Source organism: Bufo gargarizans, chromosome 5 (assembly GCF_014858855.1).
Source record: "Bufo gargarizans isolate SCDJY-AF-19 chromosome 5, ASM1485885v1, whole genome shotgun sequence".
NCBI lineage: Eukaryota > Metazoa > Chordata > Amphibia > Anura > Bufonidae > Bufo > Bufo gargarizans.
The window spans coordinates 57,797,093-57,824,361 of record NC_058084.1 but is presented as its reverse complement, the minus strand read 5'-3'; the positions used below and the strand labels follow the sequence as shown (position 1 = coordinate 57,824,361).

General features: G+C 43.1%; 1 protein-coding gene across 1 annotated transcript in view; it reads right to left on the bottom strand.

Moving 5' to 3' along the window:
- FER1L6 (fer-1 like family member 6) overlaps positions 1-27,269 on the bottom strand; it is a 230,788-nt gene that overhangs the window by 48,798 nt on the left and 154,721 nt on the right. The window contains 6 exon segments of the mRNA XM_044294749.1: positions 909-1,040; positions 1,962-2,104; positions 2,895-2,955; positions 15,286-15,411; positions 17,490-17,794; positions 26,326-26,515. Coding sequence (XP_044150684.1) covers positions 909-1,040; positions 1,962-2,104; positions 2,895-2,955; positions 15,286-15,411; positions 17,490-17,794; positions 26,326-26,515 — 957 coding nt within the window.

Below are 27,269 nucleotides of genomic sequence, written 5' to 3'. Positions count from 1 at the left end.
CCAACAGACAAAACACAATGTGAATGTTGCTTTATAAGAAACCGTGTCCAATGGAAAATAGGTAAAAGAAAACCACCCACAACAAGATGGATGGCAACCCAAAAAAGAAAGACAGTAAAAACTCACTCAATCATGGCACTTAAAGGGGTTGTCTCCTCTGGAATCTTGGTGGCATACGTATCTCTAGGAAATGTCAACAATGTCAGATAGGTGCGGGTCCCACCTCTAGGACCCTCACCTATCTCTAGCACAAAGCTCCCAAAGAGAACAAGACCTCACGGCACATGTGTGGTGCCCCCAAAAATTGATTTCTATCGGTGTGCTCTTGCTCTCTTTGAAAGCTTGGTTCTAGATAAGTCTAACCGGCACCTATCTGAAATTGGTGGTATATCCTATTGGTATGCCCCCAATGTTTCAGGTGAGAAAACCCCCTTTAAAGGTTTTTTCAGTTGAAACTGTGATTTCAACTATCGGATCACCATAGGTCCAGCTTCAGAGCCCCCGTGGCCAGCTATTAAGCCTGCTTCTGCCTGTACATTTCCTTGCAGAGAAAAAGCAGCATTACTTCAAATGAACGGCTGACCATGTAATGTGTGCACACAATGGGTCCACCTTCAGGGGATCTTGAATGTCTTACAAAAATGAGAGTAAGGGTCCATTTACACGTCCGTTGTTTCTTTCCTGATCTGTTCCATTTTTTGCGGAACAGATCTGGACCAGATCTGGACCCATTCATTTTCAATGGGTCCTGAAAAAAAATCAGACATTGTGCTGTCCGATTTTTTTCAGGACCCATTGAAAATGAATGGGTCCAGATCTGGTCCAGATCTGTTCCGCAAAAAACGGAACAGATCAGGAAAGAAACAACAGACGTGTGAATGGACCCTAAATTTGTGTAAACTACTTACCTTAAATTTACCAATAATCCTGTTATCGTGGACACTATGGTCCTCGTCGTTGGCTTTGCCTCTCAAGAGTTCAAATGTTCTCACCCAGTCTTCAAAGTTCTGAAATTCACTCTCCAGCTCCCCATCATATATCTGATGCAGAAAAACATGGCCAAATAATGAATTGAGAGGAGAATAATAATGCTCAATGATATGGCATCTCCTATGGCACTGTTCTATTTCCCTCCTAGGTGGACACATGCGAAAGCCAAGTGAACACACAATGAACATCGAGAAGGTAAAAGATACCAGAAAAAAGTGCGTAGTCCCAGGGCCAAACATAGAGCAGCCATCAGATGGCAGTTGCTCCTTTCTGCTTTGTAAAGCTGCTGATACACATTAGATACTGTTAATGGTGTTGGCTCCTGCCCATTTTGGTGGTATACCCAGGATTCTAAGACATTTTTGGGCCTGACAGTCCCAAGTCATTGTCAGTGTTTGGCATTAGTAGATCTCCCCTAACAAATAAGCACACTTGAGTGTTTAGGACAAGGGAGATAGGTGTCAGTAGAACAAATGATTGGCCGCATGCCCTCTTATGTGTATGGCCAGCTTTGCCACAAAGAGCAGTGGGGAGTTCCGGTAGGCTGGAATCACTTGTGCAGAAGTGGATCCAGCAGGAAGGAGAAGGAGAAGTCCTTCTTTTCTATTTTTATTCCTTTTTAATCTGTTTTCTGTGGTAAAAAAAAAAAAAAAACAGAATAAAAAAACACACTTAGAGCTGCATGTGTGACTCCAGCCCCCAAAGTATTGTGATATTGAGTAGCTGGATAACAGGAGATTGGACACTGGACCACTGGACACCAGTGACATGGCCTACAAAGCACGGGCACACTAATATTGGGCTTCTTGTATAGGGATACTGGGTCATTAAAAGACTAGGCACATTATGGGACTTTTCTTTGCATGTCAAAGAGGTTTATCCAACCGCTAAATTGGTATTTTTGCTTGTTGAACAATACCACCGTGTTCCCATGGAAGACTTGATCAGATAAGTCATTTTCTCTAGGTCACCTGCAATGTTGCGAGTTTCGGCCCTTCTTCTTTTGGCTTCGGTTTAACCACATCCAGTCCCTTTTTGCCATCTTTCTTCTTTTTATCCTGCTCATCGTCAATCAACAATGTGACATGCCCTTTCGTCTTTGAAGCCTTCGGGGCTGCGGATAATAAACCCATAAGTGTCAAACATTTCTAGAATGTTTTCTATGCTATGGTAGCTATGTTGACAGCACATAGGACTCTGAATAATAATGATAGGCTGATAGGAATACCAAACAGAGAAGATAGTGGAGTATTATAACCAGGACTGGAACAATTACAAGGGGACATCCTCTACATTACATCTAGAGGAAAGTAAGCTTTCTACATCAACATAGAATGAAGACTATGGAGCTTTCTGCTAGAGGAGGTTGTGATGGTGAAATCACTAAAACAGGGGCTTGGACATATTTATGGAGTGTAAAAATACAGCTGCAGAGTCTTCACAGTTCAGTACTGCACTGTGCTGAACTATGAAGACAGACTTTCCCTAGCAAAACTTATTTAGGGCTCATTCACATGACCGTATGGTTGTGGTGCCGCAATACACGGGCACCAGCCATGTGATCTCCGTGCTGTAGATGCAGACCCATTGACTTGAATGAGTTCGCGATCCGCAAAATACAGAAAAAAGATAGGACATGTCCTGTCTTTTGCCATATTTAGCAGATAGTGGATCCTATCAAATCAATGAGTCCGCACCGCAGGACCCATGCGGGATTCACGTGGCCAGTGCCCATGCATTGTGGACCGTGGCCATACAGTCGTGTTAATGAGCTGTAAAGTACCGTATATTACAAAAACATTTCCTATCACTGTCCCTACATATTAGAAGCAAAAATTACAATTACATTTTAAGACTATGAAAATTGGTTATTATGACACATATATTTGTATCTGTATACTCACCATCCTGAGCTGCTGGCGGTGGTCCTGGAGTCGTGCCTGCTGCAGCAGCAGCAGCTTTGGCCTAAAAAAAAAATAAACTGAATATTTACAGACTTTTATATCAATAAGTTGTTATATTAATGAAAAACAGCAGCGCGTACATGAAACAATGTCATTTTAGGCAAAATATATGGAATGGAAAAATGTAATTAGCCTTTACAAACTGTCAAGCTTCTGCTCAGTGTCCCCACTAGACAGCAGTTTTCTTTTAAGTGGAAAATTAATTATTTTACAGCAATGGCAGAAATAAGTGACAACCTGTAATCAATACCTATTTTAAAATAATAAATAACCTTGCAGCATTGATTTTACATTACAGTATGTTGCATAGTACGAGCATACTCACATCCAGAGGTGCTTTCAGAAATCTGCTGGCAGTGGCTTCCAATATTTCAAAACATACATGAACAGCAGAGTGGAGAGGCTAGAATGCACAGCATCTAACGTATTGTATTATAGATGATATACTTATTAATAATAAAATGTTCTAGGTAGAGAATGAACCAGGGGCTACAGTGAGATGTGAGACCATTCAGCCTGATAATTTAAATACTGTTAATGACCATAAACTAGTAGGCAAATTATGCCACAGAAAAATCTATAAATCTGTAGGTGCAGGTTTACACTATTTATCCTGTACTTATCCTAAGTTACATCCTGTACTATGCTCCAGAGCTGCACTCACTATTCTGCTGGTGCAGTCACTGTGTACATACATGACATTACTTATCCTGTACTGATCCTGAGTTACATCCTGTATTATGCTCCAGAGCTGCACTCACTATTCGGCTGGTGCAGTCACTGTGTACATACATTACATTACTTATCCTGTACTGATCCTGAGTTACATCCTGTATTATACTCCGGAGCTGCACTCACTATTCTGCTGGTGCAGTCACTGTGTACATACATTACTTATCCTGTACTGATCCTGAGTTACATCCTGTATTATACTCCAGAGCTGCACTCACTATTCTGCTGATGGAGTCACTGTGTACATACATTACATTACTTATCCTGTACTGATCCTGGGTTACATCCTGTATTATACTCCAGAGCTGCACTCACTATTCTGCTGGGGGAGTCACTGTGTACATACATTACTTATCCTGTACTTATCCTGAGTTACATCCTCTATTACAGTGTTTCCCAACCAGTGTGCCTCCAGCTGTTGCAAAACTACAACTCCCAGCATGCCTGGACAGCCTTTGGCTGTGCGGGCATGCTGGGAGTTGTAGTTTTGCAACAGCTGGAGGCACACTGGTTGGGAAACACTGCTCTATTATACTCCAGAGCTGCACTCACTATTCTGCTGGTGCAGTCACTGTATACATACATTACATTACTTATCCTGCACTGGTCCTGAGTTACATCCTGTGTTATACTCCAGAGCTGCACTCACTATTCTGCTGGGGGAGTCACTGTGTACATACATTACTTATCCTGTACTTATCCTGAGTTACATCCTCTATTATACTCCAGAGCTGCACTCACTATTCTGCTGGTGCAGTCACTGTGTACATACATTACATTACTTATCCTGCCCTGGTCCTGAGTTACATCCTGTATTATACTCCAGAGGTGCACTCACTATTCTGCTGGTGGAGTCATTGTGTACATACATTACATTACTTATCCTGTACTGATCCTGAGTTACATCCTTTATTATACTCCAGAGCTGCACTCACTATTCTGCTGGTGCAGTCACTGTGTACATACATTACATTACATATCCTGTACTGTTGCTGAGTTACATCCTGTATTATACTCCAGAGCAGCACTCACTATTCTGCTGGTGGAGTCATTGTGTACATACATTACATTACTTATCCTGTACTGATCCTGAGTTACATCCTCTATTATACTCCAGAGCTGCACTCACTATTCTGCTGGTGCAGTCACTGTGTACATACATTACATTACATATCCTGTACTGATCCAGAGTTATAGCCTGTATTATACTCCAGAGCAGCACTCACTATTCTGCTGGTGCAGTCACTGTGTACATACATTACATTACTTATCCTGTACTGTTCCCGAGTTACATCCTGAATTATACTCCAGAGCTGCACTCACTATTCTGCTGGGGGAGTCACTGTGTACATACATTACTTATCCTGTACTTATCCTGAGTTACATCCTCTATTATACTCCAGAGCTGCACTCACTATTCTGCTGGTGCAGTCACTGTGTACATACATTACATTACATATCCTGTACTGATCCAGAGTTATATCCTGTATTATACTCCAGAGCAGCACTCACTATTCTGCCGGTGCAGTCACTGTGTACATACATTACATTACTTATCCTGTACTGATCCGGAGTTACATCCTGTATTATACTCCAGAGCTGCACTCACTATTCTGCTGGTGGAGTCACTGTGTGCATACATTACTTATCCTGTAGTGATCCTGAGTTACATCCTGTATTATACTCTAGAGATGCACTCACTATTCTGCTGGTGCAGTCAGTGTGTACATACATTACATTACTTCTCCTGTACTGATCCTGAGTTACCTCCTGTATTATACTCCAGAGCTGCACTCATTATTCTGCTGGTGCAGTCACTGTGTGCATACATTACTTATCCTGTACTGATCCTGAGTTGCATCCTGTATTATACTCCAGAGCTGCACTCATTATTCTGCTGGTGGAGTCACTGTGTACATACATTGCATTACTTATCCTATACTGATCCTGGGTTACATCCTGTATTATACTCCAGAGCTGCACTCACTATTCTGCTGGTGCAGTCACTGTGTGCATACATTACATTACTTATCCTGTACTGATCCTGAGTTGCATCCTGTATTATACTCCAGAGCTGCACTCACTATTCTGCTGGTGGAGTCACTGTGTGCATACATTACATTACTTCTCCTGTACTGATCCTGAGTTACATCCTGTATTATATTCCAGAGCTGCACTCACTATTCTGCTGGATGAGTCACTGTGCACATACAGTACATGACATTACCTATGTTGTACATAGGCAGTTACATTGTGAGTTACAATCTGTGTTATACTCCAGAGCTGTATTCACAATCCTACAGACTTCAGAGCTCAAATCTTCAACAATTTCAGTCCCACTCATGGGAACACTGACAGAGTTATGCCTAACTTAAGGGATACTGTGACTTGTGTAAAGGAAACTGTTGCTGTCATGGGGACATTGTAACAGGTTGTAATGAAAAATGTAGAAACAAGGCACAAAGCAACCCACCCATCCGCGGCCCCCCTAGGGCAGACACATTTGTGGGGTCACAGGGATATTACCTTCTAAACTGTGTGGCTACAGCTGGTGGGCAGGGTATTTGGAAGTCCAGCCTAGAGGAGCTGGGAGTTTGGATCAGCACAGCCACGGCTTCTACTGCATAATTAATCCGCAATCGCCTAGCAGGAAGTTATTAAATAGAGAACGTTCAGATGCTTTCAGCGTAGCGGTATGACGTAGCAAGCGGCTGCGTAGACGTGCCGCGCGTCCGCATGGGTACCGCCCACCTCCTCACTTCGTCTCGGCGTCTCGGCGTTCTGGCCTCCGCCGCTGTTCTGCGTCCCCCTGCACGGTCCACTGAGATCCGACCGAAGCAGGGAAAATGTTGAGATGCTAAACGGCCGGATGTTCGCCCTGCTGCCCTGCTGTGTCCTGCCGTGTCCTGCCGCTGCGCCCTGGTACCGTGGCCTGAAGGAGAAGGTTGGACCGAGGCTTGAGGATCGGTGTCGGTGCTCACCTGACTCGCCTGACTTTGACTTTGGCTGGCAGTGGATCTAGAGATATCATCGGGCGCAGCTTGATGCATGCTGTACGCTGGGATCACCGACTGTGGATGGCTGCGGTCCGAGGGCTGTCCGATACCTGCACACTGTTGCACTTGATGTCCCTGATGCTGATGCTGGCTGCTGCTGAAGACCGGTGAGATCGACTCTGTGTTGAGTGTCCCAAGTCGCCTATTGTCATCCCCTCCCTTACTAACCCATGTCGTCCACACTAACTTTGGGCGCAGGATAGCTGCTGGCTGATTGGTACAGTTCGGCCTATTTGCGGATTACCAGCTATTGGGTTAGTTAGGTGTAGGACCCTTGCATATAATTTTGGAATGGCTGTGTGGGATGCCCTGTTATAACCCCGCATGAAACTGGTGGGGACGACTTTCCTTTTTGACACGTGGGGACTTGTCAACTATGTGGCCGGTCGTTATGTGGTTCCCCTGCAAGCTCCACTCGCTGTTTAATTAATCTCTTGGCGGCAACAGCCCCCACAGTTCCCCCTATGCCGGATTAATACTGAATAAGTATCGTGCCGAACAATACTGAATAAGTATCTAGTAATCCTACATCACAAGGAACGTATAACGGTCTATGGGGGCCTACAGTTGATTCTTTCTGTTCAAAAGAAGAAGGGGAAGGAGAAAAATAAACAAAAACAAAAAAGGGAAAGAAGGAGGGAGGGAAAAAAAAAAAAAAGAAAAGAAAAAAGGAAAAAAAAAAAAAAATTAATGGAGACTATTGTGTCGATTTCGGTCGGAGCGGGCGGACTACCTCTATGGCAACTTTAACGAACGGCTTGCTCTCCATTATGTTGGAGTCCCTGTGATCGTCACAGCTCGCGGATGTCGGATAGGGGCCCTAGATTGTGACCCTCATCCATTACTACCGATCACTACGGACTTTGTCTGCACCATTGATCTCAATGAGTGCTTTGACTTGTGTTTGATAATCTCTATTATAGCCTGATACTGCTCCAGGCTTTGACATTTTGTTGTTTTTTTCTTTTTTTTTTTTTTCCTTCGCTATGTATACAATTGATGCTCCATTATATATGTATATGTTCATATAGGTATACTCGTCCCCATACAGCCATAACGTCAATGTTTGCATACAAACTCCACTTTGTCAATATTGTCGCGTTGCAGAGCCAGATGCTGTGGCAGTGCTGGGATATCTTCACCATTCGGCGGCGCTGTGACAGCGTCTGGGTTTGGAACTGTGTATGGTGTACCTTTGCTTGAAAGATTTCGAAAATATGCCCGCTAAATATAATAGGAGATCCGGGGGTACAGGATCCCCTAGGGCGGGTGGCAGTAGTAGTCCGCAGGCGAGAATGGACAAATATCTGAAATCGCCCCCACCGAGACAGAGGGGGGGAAAGAAAACACCTGAACTGGCTGAAACACAGATAGATCCACCTCCTCAGACTGAGCAACACACGAGATTTGATAACATTGAGAACAAATTAACGGATATATTATTGGTGGTACAGACCACCAATCAATCAGTTCTAGATGTCTCTATCACCGTACAGACACTGCAGACTGATCTTACTCTTATTAGAGAAGATATGAATCAAATTAGGGCCAGCATTGCACTTGTTGAAACTGGGTTAATTAAGGCTCAAACAGAACAGTTACAGATGGAAAAAAAAATAGTAGAATTGGATAAGGAAAATATACGCATTAATGTAAGATTAACCGATATGGAGGATAGGGCACGACGGAACAATCTGAGAATGGTTGGCTTCCCTGAGGGGGTAGAAGGGGGCAACCCCGTGGCGTTTATTCAAAAATGGTTAATTGAAACGCTCAGCTCCGGTGAAGATACTCCCGCACTATGTGTGGAGAGAGCCCATAGAATCCCCGCAAAAAAGACGCCGCCGGGTGGCCCCCCTCGAGCCATGCTAATTAGGATACTCTCCTCCAGTGATAGAGACTGGGTGCTCCGACGTAAGAGAGATCTAGCTGACACTACACTTGACGGACATTCGATACAGATATACCCCGACTTTTCTAGAGACACCCAAAGTAAGCGTAGGGAATACTTTGACATTAAGAAAAGATTACGTGAGGGGAATATTAAATATTCAATGCTATACCCCGCTAAATTAAGAGTGGTGTATAGAGATACTGTAATGTTTTTCCACTCCCCCAGAGAAACCGTTGAATGGCTTGACTCTGTCAGGGCTTAGACGCCGGGCCTCGGTTGATGTGGCAGTAATGCCCCCCAACCTCGGGCTGGGGTAATAGCGGTGGGCGGCCCATGGACGGATGGGCGTAATGTAAGAGGTTGACAACGATGCTTCGCATCAGTGAACCAGTAAGGGGGTTGGGGGGTGGGTGCCAATGGGTGTGGGCGGATAATGGGTGGGGGGGGATCCTGGCTTGGTTGCGGCTGCCTTTGGGGGATGACGGACGCCTCCTCTATAATTCATGATGACCAATAATAGAGTCATGATATGGAATGTGCGTGGACTGGCTGATAGAATGAAAAGGGTAGTGGTCTTTGATCTGATCACTCGACATCTCCCCGCAATTGTTGCCTTACTAGAAACGCATGCCACACCGAATATTCCTGAGTATTTAATAAAGAGATGGGCAGGACATCAATTCCACTCTGGACTCTCGGCATATTCCCGAGGGATTAGCGTGTATATACACCATAGCATCGACTTTATCCTGCTAGACCAGTCGATCGATAGAGATGGGAGATACATCTTCCTCTTTGCCCAATGGAATGGCAGTAAGTGTGTCCTTGCTTTCTTGTATATTCCTCCACCGTTTACAATGACAGTCTTAAAACAGTTGGCGCTTTTTATACATAATAAGAGAGCGCTCTCCGATATTAATATGTGGTGATTTTAACTGCGTGCTTGACCCGGCGCTGGATAGATTTTCAACCGCCCGGAAAAGTGCGCAGGATAAACACGCCCTATTTCGCGGGTTCTGTGAGGAGATGGGTTTAACCGACGTTTGGCGATGGCTTTACGGTAACAAACAGGTGTTTTCCTGCTTTAGCAAAGCGTATAGTGCTATGTCTAGGATCGATATGGCCTTGGCCAATGAGCAGATGCTTGAATCTATCTCAAAAATGACATATGAGATCCATGGCATATCTGACCATTCACCGATCCTACTGGTGATGAAGACCGGACAAAAAACCGGGATTAGCAGATCGTTCAGACTGAACGAACATTGGCTAACCATATTAAATGATTCCACTGGGATAGATAAAGAACTCTCACAATTTTGGCAAGAGAATATCGGCACAGCTCACATCCATTTTGTTTGGGATGCCATGAAGGCATTTATGCGTGGGCTTTATTTCTCCAGAATAAAAAAGAAAAAAAGTGAATTTTTTGCTGAACAAAAAAAGTTGGAGGCAAATATTGCATATCTGGAGGGCTGTATCCGAGTACGAAATGATATGAATACGCGCACTAAGCTAAAATCTGCCAAAGATCACTACATTACCTTTATGAAGGAAAAAGCACAGAATCAATTATTCTTTATGGGCTATAAAGATTTCTGCGAGGCGGGTACCCCGAGCAAGTTATTGGTCTCTATTATAGCGAATCAAAAACCCCCTCAAAGAATTAGACAGATACTGACGCGGGATGGGCGTAGATTGGGAAGAGGAATGGAGATGGTAGCAGAGTTTTTTAATCACTTTGATAATCTATACCGATCCGAGGTGGTAGATACAGTGACCGAAATAGATGTTTTTTTGGAACAAGTTAAGATCCCGGCGCTGTCGGTCTCCGATTCCGCCTCCTTGTGTGCCCCCATCTCTTTGGAGGAATTACAAATGGCCCTGCAGGGGACCCGGGGCTCTTCTGCGCCGGGATCAGATGGACTCCCATTCGGTATTTATAAGCGCCATGCGGAGATACTTCTGCCAGGACTGTTGCTGGTTCTAAATGAGTCTAGTAAATGTGGAAAGCTGCCCCCGTCTTTGGCCGAAGCAACGGTCACATTGATCCTTAAAAAGGGGAAACCGGGAAATAAAGTTGAGGACTATCGCCCAATATCACTGCTTAATGCAGATTATAAAATAATCGCAAAAGTCCTTTCCAACCGTTTAAAAAAAGTAATAGCGCGCTTGATACATGTAGATCAGACAGGGTTCATCCCCGGGCGACAGATACAGACCAATATACGGCGGACCTTTCTTAATATTCAGATTGGCGGGGGGGAGGACCGCTCGATATTATCTTTGGACGCCGCTAAAGCGTTTGATCGTGTCGAGTGGCCCTTCCTCTGGCGTGTTATGTACAGGATGAATCTGGGCCAGGAATTTATTGGATGGGTCAAACTGTTATATAGTGAAGCAACTGCTAGAATTAAGGTTAACGAGGTGCTTACCCCTGCCATCTCCCTAAAGCGGGGAACACGACAGGGATGCCCTCTTTCTCCACTCCTCTTCGCAATCTTTATGGAACCTCTTGCCTGTAGGATACGGACTGAACCTGGTATATCCGGTTTCGGGGGGAGAGGGACGGACGATAAGATTTGTTTATACGCAGATGACGTTTTACTCTACTTAAACGATGGTTGGAGAAGCGTCCCCAATGTTATGCGGATAACCGAGGAATTCGGCAGAATTGCTGGGTACGAGATAAACTGGCTGAAGTCTGTACTCTTCCCCCTGAATCGGATGCCCCCTCCTAACGATCTTAAGATCAGAGTTATTCCCCCAACAGATCATTTAGATTATCTCGGGATAAAAATCAGCAATAATATCAGGGAATATAATCAATTAAATATTTCCCCTTTAGTAGGGAGAATAAAAGACAAAATAAGAGTGTGGCAGAAACTCCCACTTTCGCAGATCAATAGGATTGCGTTGATTAAAATGGTTTTGTTACCTTGGATATTGTACACGGTTAGCTCCTGCCCCGCTTGGATTGAGGATAGCGTCTTCAATCTGATTGATCGCTTGATAAATGATTTGATATGGGGCAGAAAAAGGGTCCGCATTAAACTACAATACTTGCGAATGGCCGTAAGCAACGGGGGCCTAGGCCTGCCCCATTTTCAAATCTATTATCTGTGTGCACAATTACAATGGTGCGTCAATGCCGGGGACGGAGTGTTAATATCACATATCCTAGGCCAACGCCCACCACACTTTAATAACATTTTTAGTATATTGGAATCTGGGCTGTTTCAACGTACAGATTACTCCTGCTCCATCGGAGCCGTGCTACAGAAAGTTTGGAATAAAATCAAGACACTGATCCATGCCCCTCAAATTTTGGACTTCTCCCCCTTATGGGACAACCCCGCCCTAACTGATTTTTTGAAACTCAACGATAACGAATTTTGGATTCGAAAAGGTATTACGTTATTTTCACATATATACACAAAAGGGAATTGCAAATCAATACGGGAATTGATAAAACAAGCACCAATAACTGCACTAGAGCACTATAGATATTGTCAACTACAACACGCACTAGCATATACTCTCAAGAAAACACCTCTGATGAAAGCTACTCCGGGATTTTTATTATTTTGTTATAACACAGTAGGGAACAAAGTTAAGATTTCACTAATATACAGGAGATTCATCGAGGAAATGAGCACTATCACTAAATTTAAAAGTGTGGATAAATGGAAGATAGATATCGGGGAATGTAACCCCTCACAATGGCAGGAAATATATCAAAACATAAAGAAGGCCTCTTTTTCACGACAACACCGATTGATACAATTTAAAATAATACACCGTCTATACGTCACTCCGAGTCTGCTGACTAAAATTTATATCAATAAGGGTCAAGAATTTAGCTGTCTTAAATGCTCTTGTGTAGCCGCAGGGCTTGTACACATGTTGTGGGATTGCCCTGCTATTAGGATCTTCTGGGGCTGTATATTTCAGACAATGGTGGCAAACAGCCGGAGTAGTCCCCCCATGACTATCCAAGTAGCTGTTCTTGGATTGTTCCCTCCTGAGTACAAAAACAAAACCCCCAAAAACGAACAGGTATACTGGTTAAAGGGGTTTCTACTGGCCAAAGTGATTATCTTGAGACAGTGGGTGAAAGATAGACCCCCAACAATCAATGATTGGCAAAGTTTAAGGACGAGAATAACACACTTTGAGGGTATGAAACGACGCGGACTAGACGATACCATCGGAATGGGCCTACAGAGAAGGGAAATAGCTAGCCGTAATACCCCTGATCAGAATTGATGATTTTTCAGAAGTGGAGACCACGGTATAAATATACACCAACAAACCATTACATATTCCTAAAAGATAAACTCTATCAACACAGCCCACGCAAAAACATATGTGAAACATATGTGAAACTGTAAAGGTTCGAATGAAAAACTCTTACGAGGGGGGCAAGAATATTCCGCCGCCCCTCGAGGCGGCCGCACCAAGCCAGGTGGAAATGGGTGGGGGGCGGGGGGGGGGGGGGTGGGGGGTGGGTTATGCTTTTCCTTTTTTTCTCTACTGTGTTTTCTGGGCTGTGGATTCTGTGTCTATGAACTGGTATTATAGCTGGACTGCCCTGATTACAGCTGTTTTTGTTGTACGTGTCTGCTCTTTGGCATGAATATGATACACTGTCTGATATGTGATTAGAAACTTGTCTTTATACTGTTTATAAAATAAAAAAATATAATAAAAAAAAAATAAAAAAATAGAGAACGTTCTCCTGGAAGTCAGTTTAATTATTGGTGAATTAATTCCACAAGAGACAATCTCATTAATGAAGTGGTTTTTTTTTATGTCGTGTTTCTCCAGTAGCTTCATCTGATATTTAATCTGGGCGCTGTGAGAATGACAGCAGTTATTTCAAGGGGTTGACGACTTTGGACAATTCCTACTTGTTAGAAGGGTCTCTTGATAATAAACTGACCACAAAGTGTCCCCCTTTGCCAAGACCCCTGGTGATCAGCTGTGATCAGTGGGAAAATCTGCCAGTAAGTGTTCAGTTTCACTACAGCGCCACTTCAGGGGAAACAAAATATTACAGAGTGTCCATTCAAAACAAATGGGTTATCTGAGTAATATAGGACAGGTCAGGTCCTCCAGACAGAGAGACGCTCTTTCTAACCACCTTCCATTCTAGCCAAGGCATGAATGACCTCACTAAAGGACCCCCTCTCTATTAATGCAGAATTTATTAAAAAGGTGTAGGAAAAAACGTTTTTATAAATTGGACAGCCCCCTTTTAAAGCCTGTGTCGTTGCACAGATTGTTTCTTAAAGGCTATGAACACGTTCAAGGACAATTTTTTTTTATTATTGCATTTTACATGTTTTGGGCTAATAGTCATTTTTTCAATAGGTCTTTATTAAAAATTTACAACAGTTTTTAGTTCTACAGCCTTCGATTGCAGTGTATTTGCAGGCTGTCTTGCTTTCTGTTTTACATTGAATATGTCAGGGAGCTGCTCTGACAGCAAGATGAATGGACCTTATCTCTGAACTCCTGACAGCTCATAAACACTCATTTAAAGGGAATCTGTCAGCAGATTTGTACCTATTAAACTGGCTGACCTGTTACATGTGGGCTTGGCAGCTGGAGACATCTGTGTTGGTCTCATGTTCATATGTGCTCGCGTTGCTGAGAAAAATGATGTTTTAATATATGCAAATTAGTCTCTAGGAGCAATGGGGGCGTTGTCGTTACACCTAGAGGCTCTGCCAGCAACTGATGCACTCTCTGCACTTTATTTGACAAGGCCAGATAGTGTAAACGTCATCATGCCTGACCCATCCATGGAACCTTGTCAGTTGCAGAGAGAGCAGATCCTCTCGGTGTAACGGTAACGCCCCTGTTGCTCCTAGAATCTCATTTGCATATATTAAAACATCCTTTTTTTCAGCAATGCGGGCACATATGGAGATGGAACCAACACAGATGCCTTTAGCTGCCAAGTGCACATGTAACAGGCCAGCCAGTGTCATAGGGACAAAACTGCTGACAGATGCCCTTTAAGCCATATTCTTATCAAACTGTTAAGATTTTAGCTATGATTTATGTTTATGAGCTGTCAGAGGGCGAGACACCCTGCAAACATACTGAAACTGAAAGCTGTAGAGCAAACACTGTTGAAAATTATTAATAAAGACCAATTAAAAAAATGATTGATAGCCCAAAATAAGTAAAATGCAATGATAAAAAACAGTTGGTCCCAAAGGTGTTCATAACCTTTAAGCCTTGGAACAATATACAGATTTTGTCATGTTGCCAAAAGACAAGATTCTATTGTATCTATTATGTGAGTAAATAATTCACTGTTTCCTGGGCACTGCATGGCACTATGTGGGCACTGCAGTGCAGTATTTTTCCTGACAATGTATGGAATTCTCTGGGGACTGGCACTATAACTGGAACCTGTATGGCAGTATATATGTGGGTAGGAGGTGATATTATGTTTCGTCACTGCAGCTGGACATAGCACTATGTATGTGTATATAAATTACATAGCTGGGCAACGGTTGCAATCACAAAGAGACCTGGTGCAATGAATGACACATGGCAGGTTGGGGGGGGGGCATGTTACAGCTCTGCATTGGGGTCCAGGATCCCCACAAGGCACATCAGCTGTACATACCTTTTGCACTTTCTCCAAGGATGCGTAGTATTTGGACCACCAGTCTATGACATTTTCTGCAGACTCATCTGCTATTGTTCTCTTTTTCTTTTTAGTGGAACGTCTGATGGAGCCTCTCAATAGTTCCTGCAAGGTAGATAAATGTTATCAGGAAAATGTATAGATGCTGGTAATGTTAGTAACAGTGGTGTCATTGTGACAGTATTTTAGCAATTATATTGTTATAAAACGAGGCAGTATTAAAGTAGTTCTATTCTTGTACATAGGAGCAGTATTATAGTAGTTATATTCTTGTACATAGGAGCAGTATTATAGTAGTTATATTCTTGTACATAGGAGGCAGTATTATAGTAGTTATATTCTTGTACATAGGAGCAGTATTATAGTAGTTATATTCTTGTATATAGGAGGCAGTATTATAGTAGTTATATTCTTGTACATAGGAGCAGTATTATAGTAGTTATATTCTTGTACATAGGAGCAGTATTATAGTAGTTATATTCTTGTACATAGGAGCAGTATTATAGTAGTTATATTCTTGTACATAGTAGCAGTATTATAGTAGTTATATTCTTGTACATAGGAGCAGTATTATAGTAGTTATATTCTTGTACATAGGAGCAGTATTATAGTAGTTATATTCTTGTACATAGAAGCAGTATTATAGTAGTTATATTCTCGCAAATAGGAGCAGTGTTATAGTAGTTATATTCTTGTACATAGGAGCAGTATTATAGTAGTTATATTCTTGTACATAGGAGCAGTGTTATAGTAGTTATATTCTTGTACATAGGAGACAGTATTATAGTAGTTATATTCTCGCAAATAGGAGCAGTGTTATAGTAGTTATATTCTTGTACATAGGGGGCAGTATTATAGTAGTTATATTCTTGTATATAGGAGCAGTATTATAGTAGTTATATTCTCGCAAATAGGAGCAGTATTATAGTAGTTATATTCTTGTACATAGGAGCAGTATTATAGTAGTTATATTCTTGTACATAGGAGCAGTATTATAGTAGTTATATTCTTGTATATAGGAGGCAGTATTATAGTAGTTATATTCTTGTACACAGGAGCAGTATTATAGTAGTTATATTCTTGTACATAGGAACAGTATTATAGTAGTTATATTCTTGTACATAGGAGCAGTATTATAGTAGTTATATTCTTGTACATAGTAGCAGTATTATAGTAGTTATATTCTTGTACATAGGAGCAGTATTATAGTAGTTATATTCTTGTACATAGGAGCAGTATTATAGTAGTTATATTCTTGTACATAGAAGCAGTATTATAGTAGTTATATTCTCGCAAATAGGAGCAGTGTTATAGTAGTTATATTCTTGTACATAGGAGCAGTATTATAGTAGTTATATTCTTGTACATAGGAGCAGTGTTATAGTAGTTATATTCTTGTACATAGGAGACAGTATTATAGTAGTTATATTCTCGCAAATAGGAGCAGTGTTATAGTAGTTATATTCTTGTACATAGGGGGCAGTATTATAGTAGTTATATTCTTGTATATAGGAGCAGTATTATAGTAGTTATATTCTCGCAAATAGGAGCAGTATTATAGTAGTTATATTCTTGTACATAGGAGCAGTATTATAGTAGTTATATTCTTGTACATAGGAGCAGTATTATAGTAGTTATATTCTTGTATATAGGAGGCAGTATTATAGTAGTTATATTCTTGTACACAGGAGCAGTATTATAGTAGTTATATTATTGTATATAGGAGGCAGTATTATAGTAGTTATATTCATGTACATGGGAGGCAGTATTATAGTAGTTATATTCATGTACATGGGAGGCAATATTACAGTAATTATACTATTGTACATAAGAGCCAGTATTATAGTTGTAATTTTGCACATAGAGGCAGTATTGCAGTAATAATATTTTTGCTCATAGTGGTTGTACTCTGAGCTGGTATGTGGTCTGTTCTGAGGCATGATGAGGAGGGCAATCAGAATAAAATAATAATAATAATATTGAGTTAATCATGTTATGTTTTCCTTGCAATTAGAGAATTACTATAATTGTTGTTTGATGTTCATGACAACTTTTTCTTAATGTGTTAAATGTGCTATATTTGGGCTCACATACATCTACAGAAATCTACATACGTTAAAGTTATACGACCATCCCATAATCATAACCAGCCAGAGAAATTCAGCACAACAAGTTCACATCACCTTCTGCTTAGTGTCCTTCCTCAAAGGAGATTTAAACGTTGCCGTTGAGGTCTTAGGTTTAACTCCATCTTGGGTTAAGCTCTTGTCTTCAGTCCCAGGTGGAGCAGACGATGGCACCTTGGGTGGGGCATCTGGATCAAGGAGGGAAGCTGCAGCTGGATCCGGTGAAGGATCTGATGGTGGAACTGGAGATGGGGATGGCGATGCTCCTGATGAAGTTTCTTGTGGAACAGTTTTTTCCACCTCCACATAGATATGATCTGCTGGTTCTTGGTTAAGAGTATCATAGTGTGGAGCAGCTGAAACTATAAGCATATAAAGTAGATATTAAACATATACTGTACATACTAAAAAACTAAACTTTCATGTGAGAATGTGAAGCTGAGAAGCATGCTGCATGGTTATTGAACTTTCTAAATAACACAGTTCCTCTGAAGAGGGAAGTCCTGTATATGATCTTGTTACCTGCCTGCAAAGGGTATGGGTGCAAGCAGGGTGGGAACCTTTTCTCCAAAAGCCTCATAGCAGCCCCATGGTTTGCCCTTTATAATAAGTTCAAAACTAATTCAAGCTTTCTTTGCCTGCTCTCTTGAAGACATACAACAGATGGCTCTCTTCTATCCATTTCATTTAGTGCTTTCCATATTGTGCACTGTGCAGCAGAGCCTTGTGGGTTTTCTAGAGGTTATGGACCCACATCTGTCTTCCATTTACCAGTAAGCATTTACCAGTAAGACTGTCCTTACCAAAGTCACCAATGACCTACTGACAGCCAAAACCAAGAAAGAAATACTCTGTCCTCCTTCTCCTTGACCTGTCCTCTGCCTTTGACGCTGCTGACCACTCCCTTCTGTTGCAAACTCTCTTATCTCTTGGCATCACTGACCTGGCCCTCTCCTGGATCACATCATACCTCACAGACCGGACGTTTAGCGTCTCCTACTCCCGCACCACCTCCTCGTCTCATGCCCTCTCTGTTGGTGTCCCGCAAGGCTCTGTCCTAGGACCCCTGCTCTTCTCAATCTACACTTTTGGCCTGGGACAGCTCATAGAGTCCCATGGCTTTCAGTATCACTCCTATGCTGATGACACACAAATCTACCTCTCTGGTCCAGACATCACCACCTTACTATCAAGAATCCCACAATGTCTATCTTCTAAATCATCCTTCTTCGCCTCTCGCTTTCTTAAACTTAACATGGATAAAACAGAATTCATCATCTTTTCCCCATTTTGTTCAACCCCCCCAACAGACCTATCTATCACGATCAATGGCTGCACATTATCCCCAGTCAACAAAGCCCGCTGCCTTGGAGTGACCTTAGATTCTGCCCTTTCCTTCCGACCTCACATCCAAGCCCTTTCCACCACCTGCCGCCTCCAACTCAAAAACATCTCCCGCATCCATGCTTTCCTTAACTTTGAATCTGCGAAAATGCTCGTACATGCCCTCATTATCTCCCGCCTAGACTACTGCAACATTTTCCTCTGTGGCCTTCCATCTAGCACTCTCGCACCCCTCCAATCTATTCTCAACTCTGCTGCCCGACTAATCCACCTCTCACCCTATTACTCCTCTGCCTCTCCCCTCTGCCAATCCCTTCACTGGCTCCCCATTGCCCAACGAATCCACTTCAAAGTTCTAACAAACACATACAAGGCCGTCCATAACCTGACCCCTCCCTACATCTCTGAGCTACTTTCCCGATACATCCCCACACGCACTCTCCGATCCTCACAAGACCTCCTTCTCTCCTCTCCTCTTATCGCCTCTTCCCACAATCGACTCCAAGATTTCTCCCGTGTATCCCCCATACTCTGGAACTCGCTACCCCAACATATCAGACTCTCAACTACAGTGGAATCCTTCAAAAGAAACCTGAAAACCCACCTCTTCAGACAAGCCTACAACCAGTGACCCTGCTGCCTCTATACCGCCATGACCAACTTAACCCGCACCTACTGTGTCCTTCTCCTATACCATGTAGATTGTAAGCCCTCACGGGCAGGGCCCTCTCTCCTTCTGTACCAGTTTGTAACTCATCTTGTTTATGATTGGTGCAATTGTCTGTGTTATCTATGTGCACCCCTTATCATATGTACAGCGCTATGGAATGAATGGCGCTTTAATAATAAATAATACAACAGATGGCTCTCTTCTATCCATTTCATTTAGTGCTTTCCATATTGTGCACTGTGCAGCAGAGCTTTGTGGGTTTTCTAGAGGTTATGGACCCACATCTGTCTTCCATTTACCAGTAAGCATTTCTATAGTTGCAAAACAGTCTAAAATTTGGATTGCCAGTAAATTTCTGAGCTAATTAGCTTGTACTGGCCCCCAAAATAGGTAGGGTTTATGTAAAGTCCACCCATAAGAGGCAGTCTCTGCCAGGGTTGGGGCATGTCTAGGGGCAGGGCTTAAAGGGGTTGTCTCACTTCAGAAAGTGCATTTATCATGTAGAGAAAGTTAATACAAGGCACTTACTTGTCACGGGTGAATTTGCAGATAGCTGGAACTTATAAATAAACGACCGACTGGCTTGATCCCAAACTAAGGAGCATATAGGTGAGCCCTTTAAAACCCTAAGAGCTCTCCCTGACTGCTAAACACATGCAAGGGTCTCAATGGTAGACGATTGCATGCCCACGTACCTAAGACTGTGTGATACCTGAAAACCCTATAATAGTGAGGGGACACGACCACCGGCTACCTGCACTTTATACGGACGGAGTCAGGGTCACCTAGAATCAAGCCAGCAAGGAAACACAATAAAGTAAAAGACCTATCTGAGCAAACAGCAGTAGCAGCCTCCAGCAGTGAACACTTCATCCAGGAAGTAATATAAACCACAAAGTGAGGCAGTATAGGAGGGAATATAAAGGAAGACAATTAGTCTAAATAAGTGACACCTGGCAGAAGGAAAGGAGATGACAAAGTGAAACCAAAACAAAGAACGTCATACAAGAGGTAGAGAAGAACGTCTGTCAGACCTTCTCACAGAACTGGCGGTGACAATACCCCTCCCTCTACGGGTGGACTCCGGACACTCAGAGCCCACCTTCTGAGGATGAGGCCTATGGAAAGCCCTGATGAGACGAGTGGCCTTAATGTCCGCCACTGGGACCCACATCCTCTCCTCAGGACCATAACCCTCCCAATGAACGAGGTACTAAAGAGAACCGCGGATAATGCGAGAATCCACAATCCTAGAGACCTGAAATTCAAGATTACCATCAACAAAAATCAGAGGAGGAGGCAAAGAGGAGGGTACAGTGGGTTGGACATAAGGTTTTAATAGGGACCTGTGAAAAACATTATGGATCTTCCAAGTCTGAGGAAGATCAAGACGGAAGGCAACGGGATTGATGACGGACAAGATCTTGTAAGGCCCAATAAACTTAAGACCCAACTTCCAGGAGGGAACCTTCAGTTTGATATTCTTTGTAGCCAACCACACCAGATCACCCACATTCAGGTCCGGACCAGGCACACATCCTTTATCCGCCACACGCTTATATCTCTCACTCATCCTCTTCAGATTACCCTGACTCTTTTGCCAAATAAATAACAAAGACGAGGAAAATCTCTCCTCATCAGGTAAACCAAGTAAGGCCCCTCTCCAGAGAATGTCCCAAACTGCGGATGAAACCCATATGCACCAAAAAATGGTGACTTATCAGAGGACTCCTGGCGACGGTTATTTAAAGCAAACTCAGCAAGGGACAAAAAAGAATACCAATCCTCCTGATTCTCCGCCACAAAACAGCGCAGATATGTCTCCAGATTCTGATTGACGCGTTCAGTCTGACCATTCGACTGTGGGTGAAAAGCAGAAGAGAACGACAACCGAACCCCCAAGCGAGAAGAGAAGGCCTTCCAGAATCTGAAAACAAATTGCGTGCCCCTATCAGAAACGATGTCTGAAAGAATGCCATGCAATTTAACAATGTGATCAACAAACGCTTGCGCCAGCATCTTAGCATTGGGTAACCCAGGAAAGGGAATGAAATGCGCCATTTTGCTAAAACGGTCCACTACCACCAGAATCACAGTCTTCCCTGAGGAACGAGGCAGGTCTGTAATAAGGTCCATGGACAGATGCGTCCAAGGACGGGAAGGAATAAGTAATGGGAGGAGAGAACCCGATGGCCATGAATGAGGGACCTTGGCACAAGCGCAGGTCTCGCAGGCTGCCACAAGACCCTCAACCGTCTTACTAAGAGCCGGTCACCAGAATCTCCGAGCAATGAGATCCACTGTGGCTCTACTCCCTGGGTGCCCAGCAAGGACAGTATCGTGGTGCTCCTTAAAAACCTTGTGTCGTAAAGCAAGAGGCACAAACAACCTCCCGGGAGGACAAAGATCAGGAGCCTCTGCCTGGGCTGCCTAAACCTCTGCCTCCATATCAGGATAAAGAGCAGAGACGACCACCCCATCAGCCAAAATGGGACCCGGGTCTTCAAAGTTCCCCCCTCCCGGAAAACAACGTGACAGGGCATCCGCCTTCACATTTTTAACCCCAGGGCAGAACGTAACAACAAAATTAAACCTAGAAAAGAACAAAGACCATCTGGCCTGTCTCGGGTTCAGACGCTTGGCCGATTCCAAGTAGGCCAGATTCTTATGGTCGGTAAACACGGTAATAGGATGTCTGGCTCCCTCTAACCAATGGCGCCATTCCTCAAAAGCTAATTTGATGGCCAACAACTCCCTATCTCCCACATCGTAATTTCTCTCTGCAGAGGAGAATTTCCTTGAGAAAAAGGCACACGGTCGCCATTTGGCAGGAGAGGGACCCTGAGATAAGACCGCACCCATAGACACCTCAGAAGCATGCACCTAAACTATAAAAGGTAGAGAGACATCAGTTTGTACCAAAATGGGAGCGGAAGCAAAACTCTCTTTAATACTAGAAAAGGATTTAAGCGCATCTACTGACCACGAGGAAAAATACACCCCCTTTTTAGTCATATCAGTGAGTGGCTTAACAACAGAGGAATAATTCAAAATGAACTTTCTGTAATAATTGGCAAAACCCCAAAAACGCATCAGCACCTTCTGATTCTCAGGAAGCTCCCAATCAAGCACAGCGTGGACCTTCTCAGGGTCCATCCAAAAACCAGAAGCGGAGAGAAGAAAACCAAGAAATTGAATCTCCGGAACCGCAAACACACATTTTTCCAGTTTAGCGTACAATTTATTCTCCCGCAGAATCAGCAAGACCTGACATAGGTGGTCCCGATGAGTCTTGAAATCAGGAGAAAAAAACCGAAATGTTATCTAGATACACCAGTACAAATTTCGCCATTAAATGATAAAAAATGCTGTTCACAAAATTTTGGAAGACGGCCGGAGCATTCATCAAACCAAAGGGCATAACCAAATTCTCAAAATGACCCTCAGGGGTATTGAAGGCCGTCTTCCATTTGTCCCCTTCCCTGACCCTGACTAGGTTGTATGCCCCTCTTAAATCCAACTTAGAAAAAACTTTAGCCCCAACAATCTGGGTAAACAGGTCCAGGATCAGAGGAAGCGGATATGGGTCACGAATCGTAATACGGTTCAGCTCCCTGAAATCTGGACAAGGTCTTAAAGAAGGTCTTAAAGAAGCACCTTTTTTTTAACAAAAAAAAAAAATGCGGCAACAGGTGACTCCGAGGGTCGAATGTGTCCCTTTCTCAGGTTCTCACAGATATAAGTACGCATAGTGACTCTTTCAGGTTGGGAGAGATTGTATAATCGTGATTTAGGCAGCTTGGCGCCTGGGATGAGATTAATAGGGCAGTCGTACTCCCGGTGAGGGGGCAACTCCTGGACACCACTCTCGGAAAACATCAGAAAATTCAGAGAGAAAAGATGGCACGGTCTTGGTAGAAACCTCTGAAAGAGATGCCGTGAGGCAATTCTCTCTACAAAACTCACTAGAACCATTTATTTGCCTTGCTTGCCAATCAATGGTGGGGTTATGTTTAGTGAGCCAGGGTAGCCTCAACACTAGAGGAGTAGGTAATCTGCTTAAGACGAAACATGACATATCCTCAAAATGAGCGTCACCCACAGTCAAACGGATATTGTGAACTATGCCCTTTAACGATCTTTGAGAAAGTGGAGCGGAAACTATAGCAAAAACAGGTATATATATATATATCCTTTTCCAAAGTGCACACCTGGAAACCATGCGTTGTTGTAAATTGATTATCAATGAGATTGACAGCTGCTCCACTATCTACAAAAATCTCACAATGTTCTTGCTGTCTAGCGCCACCCTGGCAGGCGAAAAGGCCCAAGACTGAGCGTTATCCCTGAGCAGCGAGATGATGATCCCCACCCTCTGCTCCTCATCTCCAGAGGAATGGGGAAGTAGGCAAAAATGGAGTTTGCAAGCCTCTCTAAAGCGAACAAAATTCTCACTACCCCCAGAGAACGTATCTGGAAGCAAGATCTTAGGCTCGGAACAAACTCCATGAACACCAGCAGAACCGGTCACCTGAAACTGAGACACAGTTTTACGGAGATCTGCTACCTCCAGTGAAAGACCTTGCATGCGGTCAATCAAGTCTGAAACCGGATCCATGCTTAAGACAGGTTTTGGCAGGTTTATAATGTCATTGGTGAAGTTGCAGATAGCTGGAACTTATAAATAAACGACCGACTGGCTTGATCCCAAACTAAGGAGCATATAGGTGAGCCCTTTAAAACCCTATAAGCTCTCCCTGACTGCTAAGCACATGCAAGGGTCTCAATGGTAGACGATTGCATGCCCTAAGACTGTGTGACACCTGAAAACCCTATAATAGTGAGGGGACACGACCACCGGCTCCCTGCACTTAATACGGACGGAGTCAGGGTCACCTAGAATCAAGCCAGTAAGGAAACACAATAAAGGAAAAGACTTATCTGAACAAACAGCAGTAGCAGCTTCCAGCAGTGAACACTTCATCCAGGAAGTAGTATAAACCGCAAAATGAGGCAGTATGGGAGGGAATATAAAGGAAGACAATTAGTCTAAATAAGTGACACCTGGCAGAAGGAAAGGAGATGACAAAGTAAAACCAAAACAAAGACCGCCATACAAGAGGTAGAGAAGAACGTCTGTCAGACCTTCTCACAGAACTGACTAATGTGTTGTGATTGTCCATATTGCCTCCTTTGCTGGCTGGATTCATTTTTCACTGTTATTATACACTGTTCATTTCCAGGGGTTACAACCACCCTGCAATCCATCAACGGTGGTCGTGCTTGCACCCTATAGGAAAAATCCTGTCCTATGACCACTCCCACAGTCCCGGCCAACAGAGAGGCTGGAACTTTTTCCTATAGTGTGCAAGCACGACCACCACTGCTGGATTGCAAGGTGGTCGTAACCCCTGGAAACAAGCAGTGTATAATGGTATGGAAAAATAAATCCAGCCAGCAAAAGGCTTGTATTCACTTTCTCTATATGATGATTAAGTGCCCCAAATTTACCAACCAAAATTGTTAAGTATGCCTTTCTGACTTAACAGGATGTGATTCGATAGTGCCACTGCCATAGACTCAAGATATAGCCATATACACAGTTCTTATGGCTAACAGACCGGACAGAATTCGAGTTATCTTAAGTAACTTCCAAAAATGTCTTCGCTGTTTGATAAATATGACATACTGTAAGTCACCATGAAGTCAGTATGGAAGTTTTGCAATTTTCTGACATCTTTCCCATACTCCATGTCTCCACCATACCTGGTGCATTGTCAGCCAATCAAAGGAGCATACAAGGTCCACGCTGTTTGAGGTGGGACTGGAAGAACGTAAGGTTCTCTTTGACCACTCTTTTAGTAGTGGGGGCTACCTCGAGTATAGGTGCACCACCTCAGCCACATTAGATTTCTGCACATAGGAAATAGATTGGATTTATTATGATGGTGTATGTTTTAGATACAGGGCTAAGGCAGGTTACATAGGACACAGTATGTCCCTCTCCTCACCACAAGTTCATAAAGCATTATTATTATTTTTTTAAGTTGGGCTTATGGTTACTGAATCTTTATCCCACGAGACTAGTTATATTATACTATTATACCGATGTTATGCAGTAGACAGAAGAAACAGCACTCATTTGAGATTTTGCTCACAAGCAGGAATTCACATGAGAAAGTCTGGTTTTGGTGGAAATATCTGGGACCTACAGGCATTGAAGCTACAATGCAGAATTTGTAAGGCAACTTCCACACCTGCGTTAGGTGCAGATCCGTCTGGTATCTGCACAGACGAATCCGCACCTATAATGCAAATGCTGGTATCCGTTCAGAACGGATCCGTTTGCATTATTCTGTCCAAAAAAGTCTAAGTCTAAGTGTAAGTCAAACAGGATCCTGTCCTGACTTACATTGAAAGTCAATGGGGGACGGATCCGTTTACAATTGCACCAATATTGTGTCAATGTAAACGGATCCGTCCCCATTGACTTACATTGTAAGTCAGGACAGATCCGTTTGACTCCGCACCGGCAGGCGAACATCAAAACGCGGCAAGCAGCCTCCAGAGCAGAATGGAGGCGGAACGGAGCCAAACTGATGCATTCTGAACATGATACTTATCCATTCAGAATGCATTGGGGCTAAACTGATCCGTTTTGGGCCGCTTGTGAGAGTCCTTGAAACAGGATCTCACAAGCAGACCCAGAAACGGCAGTGTGAAAGTAGCCTAATAAGGCGCCCCTACCTACCATGTACCAATTATAATACTGGTATCTACATATGTTTATATGTTGTAAAGGCTGCAGATAGTGGCCTTCTCTCCGGGTACCAGGCGCTGGTGCGACCCCGTGTGTCCCTACCTACAGGAGCTTCTTACCACTTTCTGGAGGAGCAGTTTCTTCTTCAGCTTCAGGTAGCGCAGGGGTGTCCACTTCTGAAGGTTTATATAAAAACTGCTTCAAACAGTTGATCATGTGGGTCCCGACTAATGTGCTCCGGCCAAACGCCCTCCAGTCCACCACACAGATACTCAGAGGAGGGTGCAGCACTTCATTTTCTGGCAGTTCCTAGGACAATATACATCGCTGTGAGACTTACCAGATAATGCACATAAGAACGTGTAATGGACCGTTATCCGCTGGATCGTAAGATTCCTGAATTTGGGAGTTTGCATCTTTCTCTTCCTTACACCAGCTCATGGCCTGAGTGTATTAATTACATGCACAAGGAAATGGTGCACATTTGACACATTTTACGACACCTTTTAAGTGCGATCCTTTCTCTTGACATTATTGAGACTGTCACGGTAGCAGTAAAAAGTGTCAAAAAGTGATACAAAAATAGAAGTATTTGGTGAATACATATTTTTTGGGTGTAATATGCTTAGTAAATCTCCCCCAATGTATTAACCTCTTCAGAAGTAAATACTATGACAAAATAATCAATATTGTCATAAAATACATAATTTCAGGTCGTGCAAATAACTTTACTGAATATCAGCGATAATAATACATGGACGCAGTTTGAAGCGTCGTTCCATTAAAGACAGTTGGTTTCAATTAGAATACAGGTGGTTCTTGGAATTACAGGATGGCCGGTCTTAGCAATGTATAATACAGAGTGTTGATTGCAGGAGATGCAGTACAGGCGGCTTGCACACTATTCCTGACTGGTCCTGACACATGTGACTTTCCCTCCAAGGTCTAATGCCCTTTATCTGGCGTACCCTTGAAGCTGTCCTTATCTAGTACCTCCTCTGTTATCTTGAGTACCTCTTGCTTTATCTGATCGGCCCCTGTGGTATTCTGTGTCTTGGCTGAT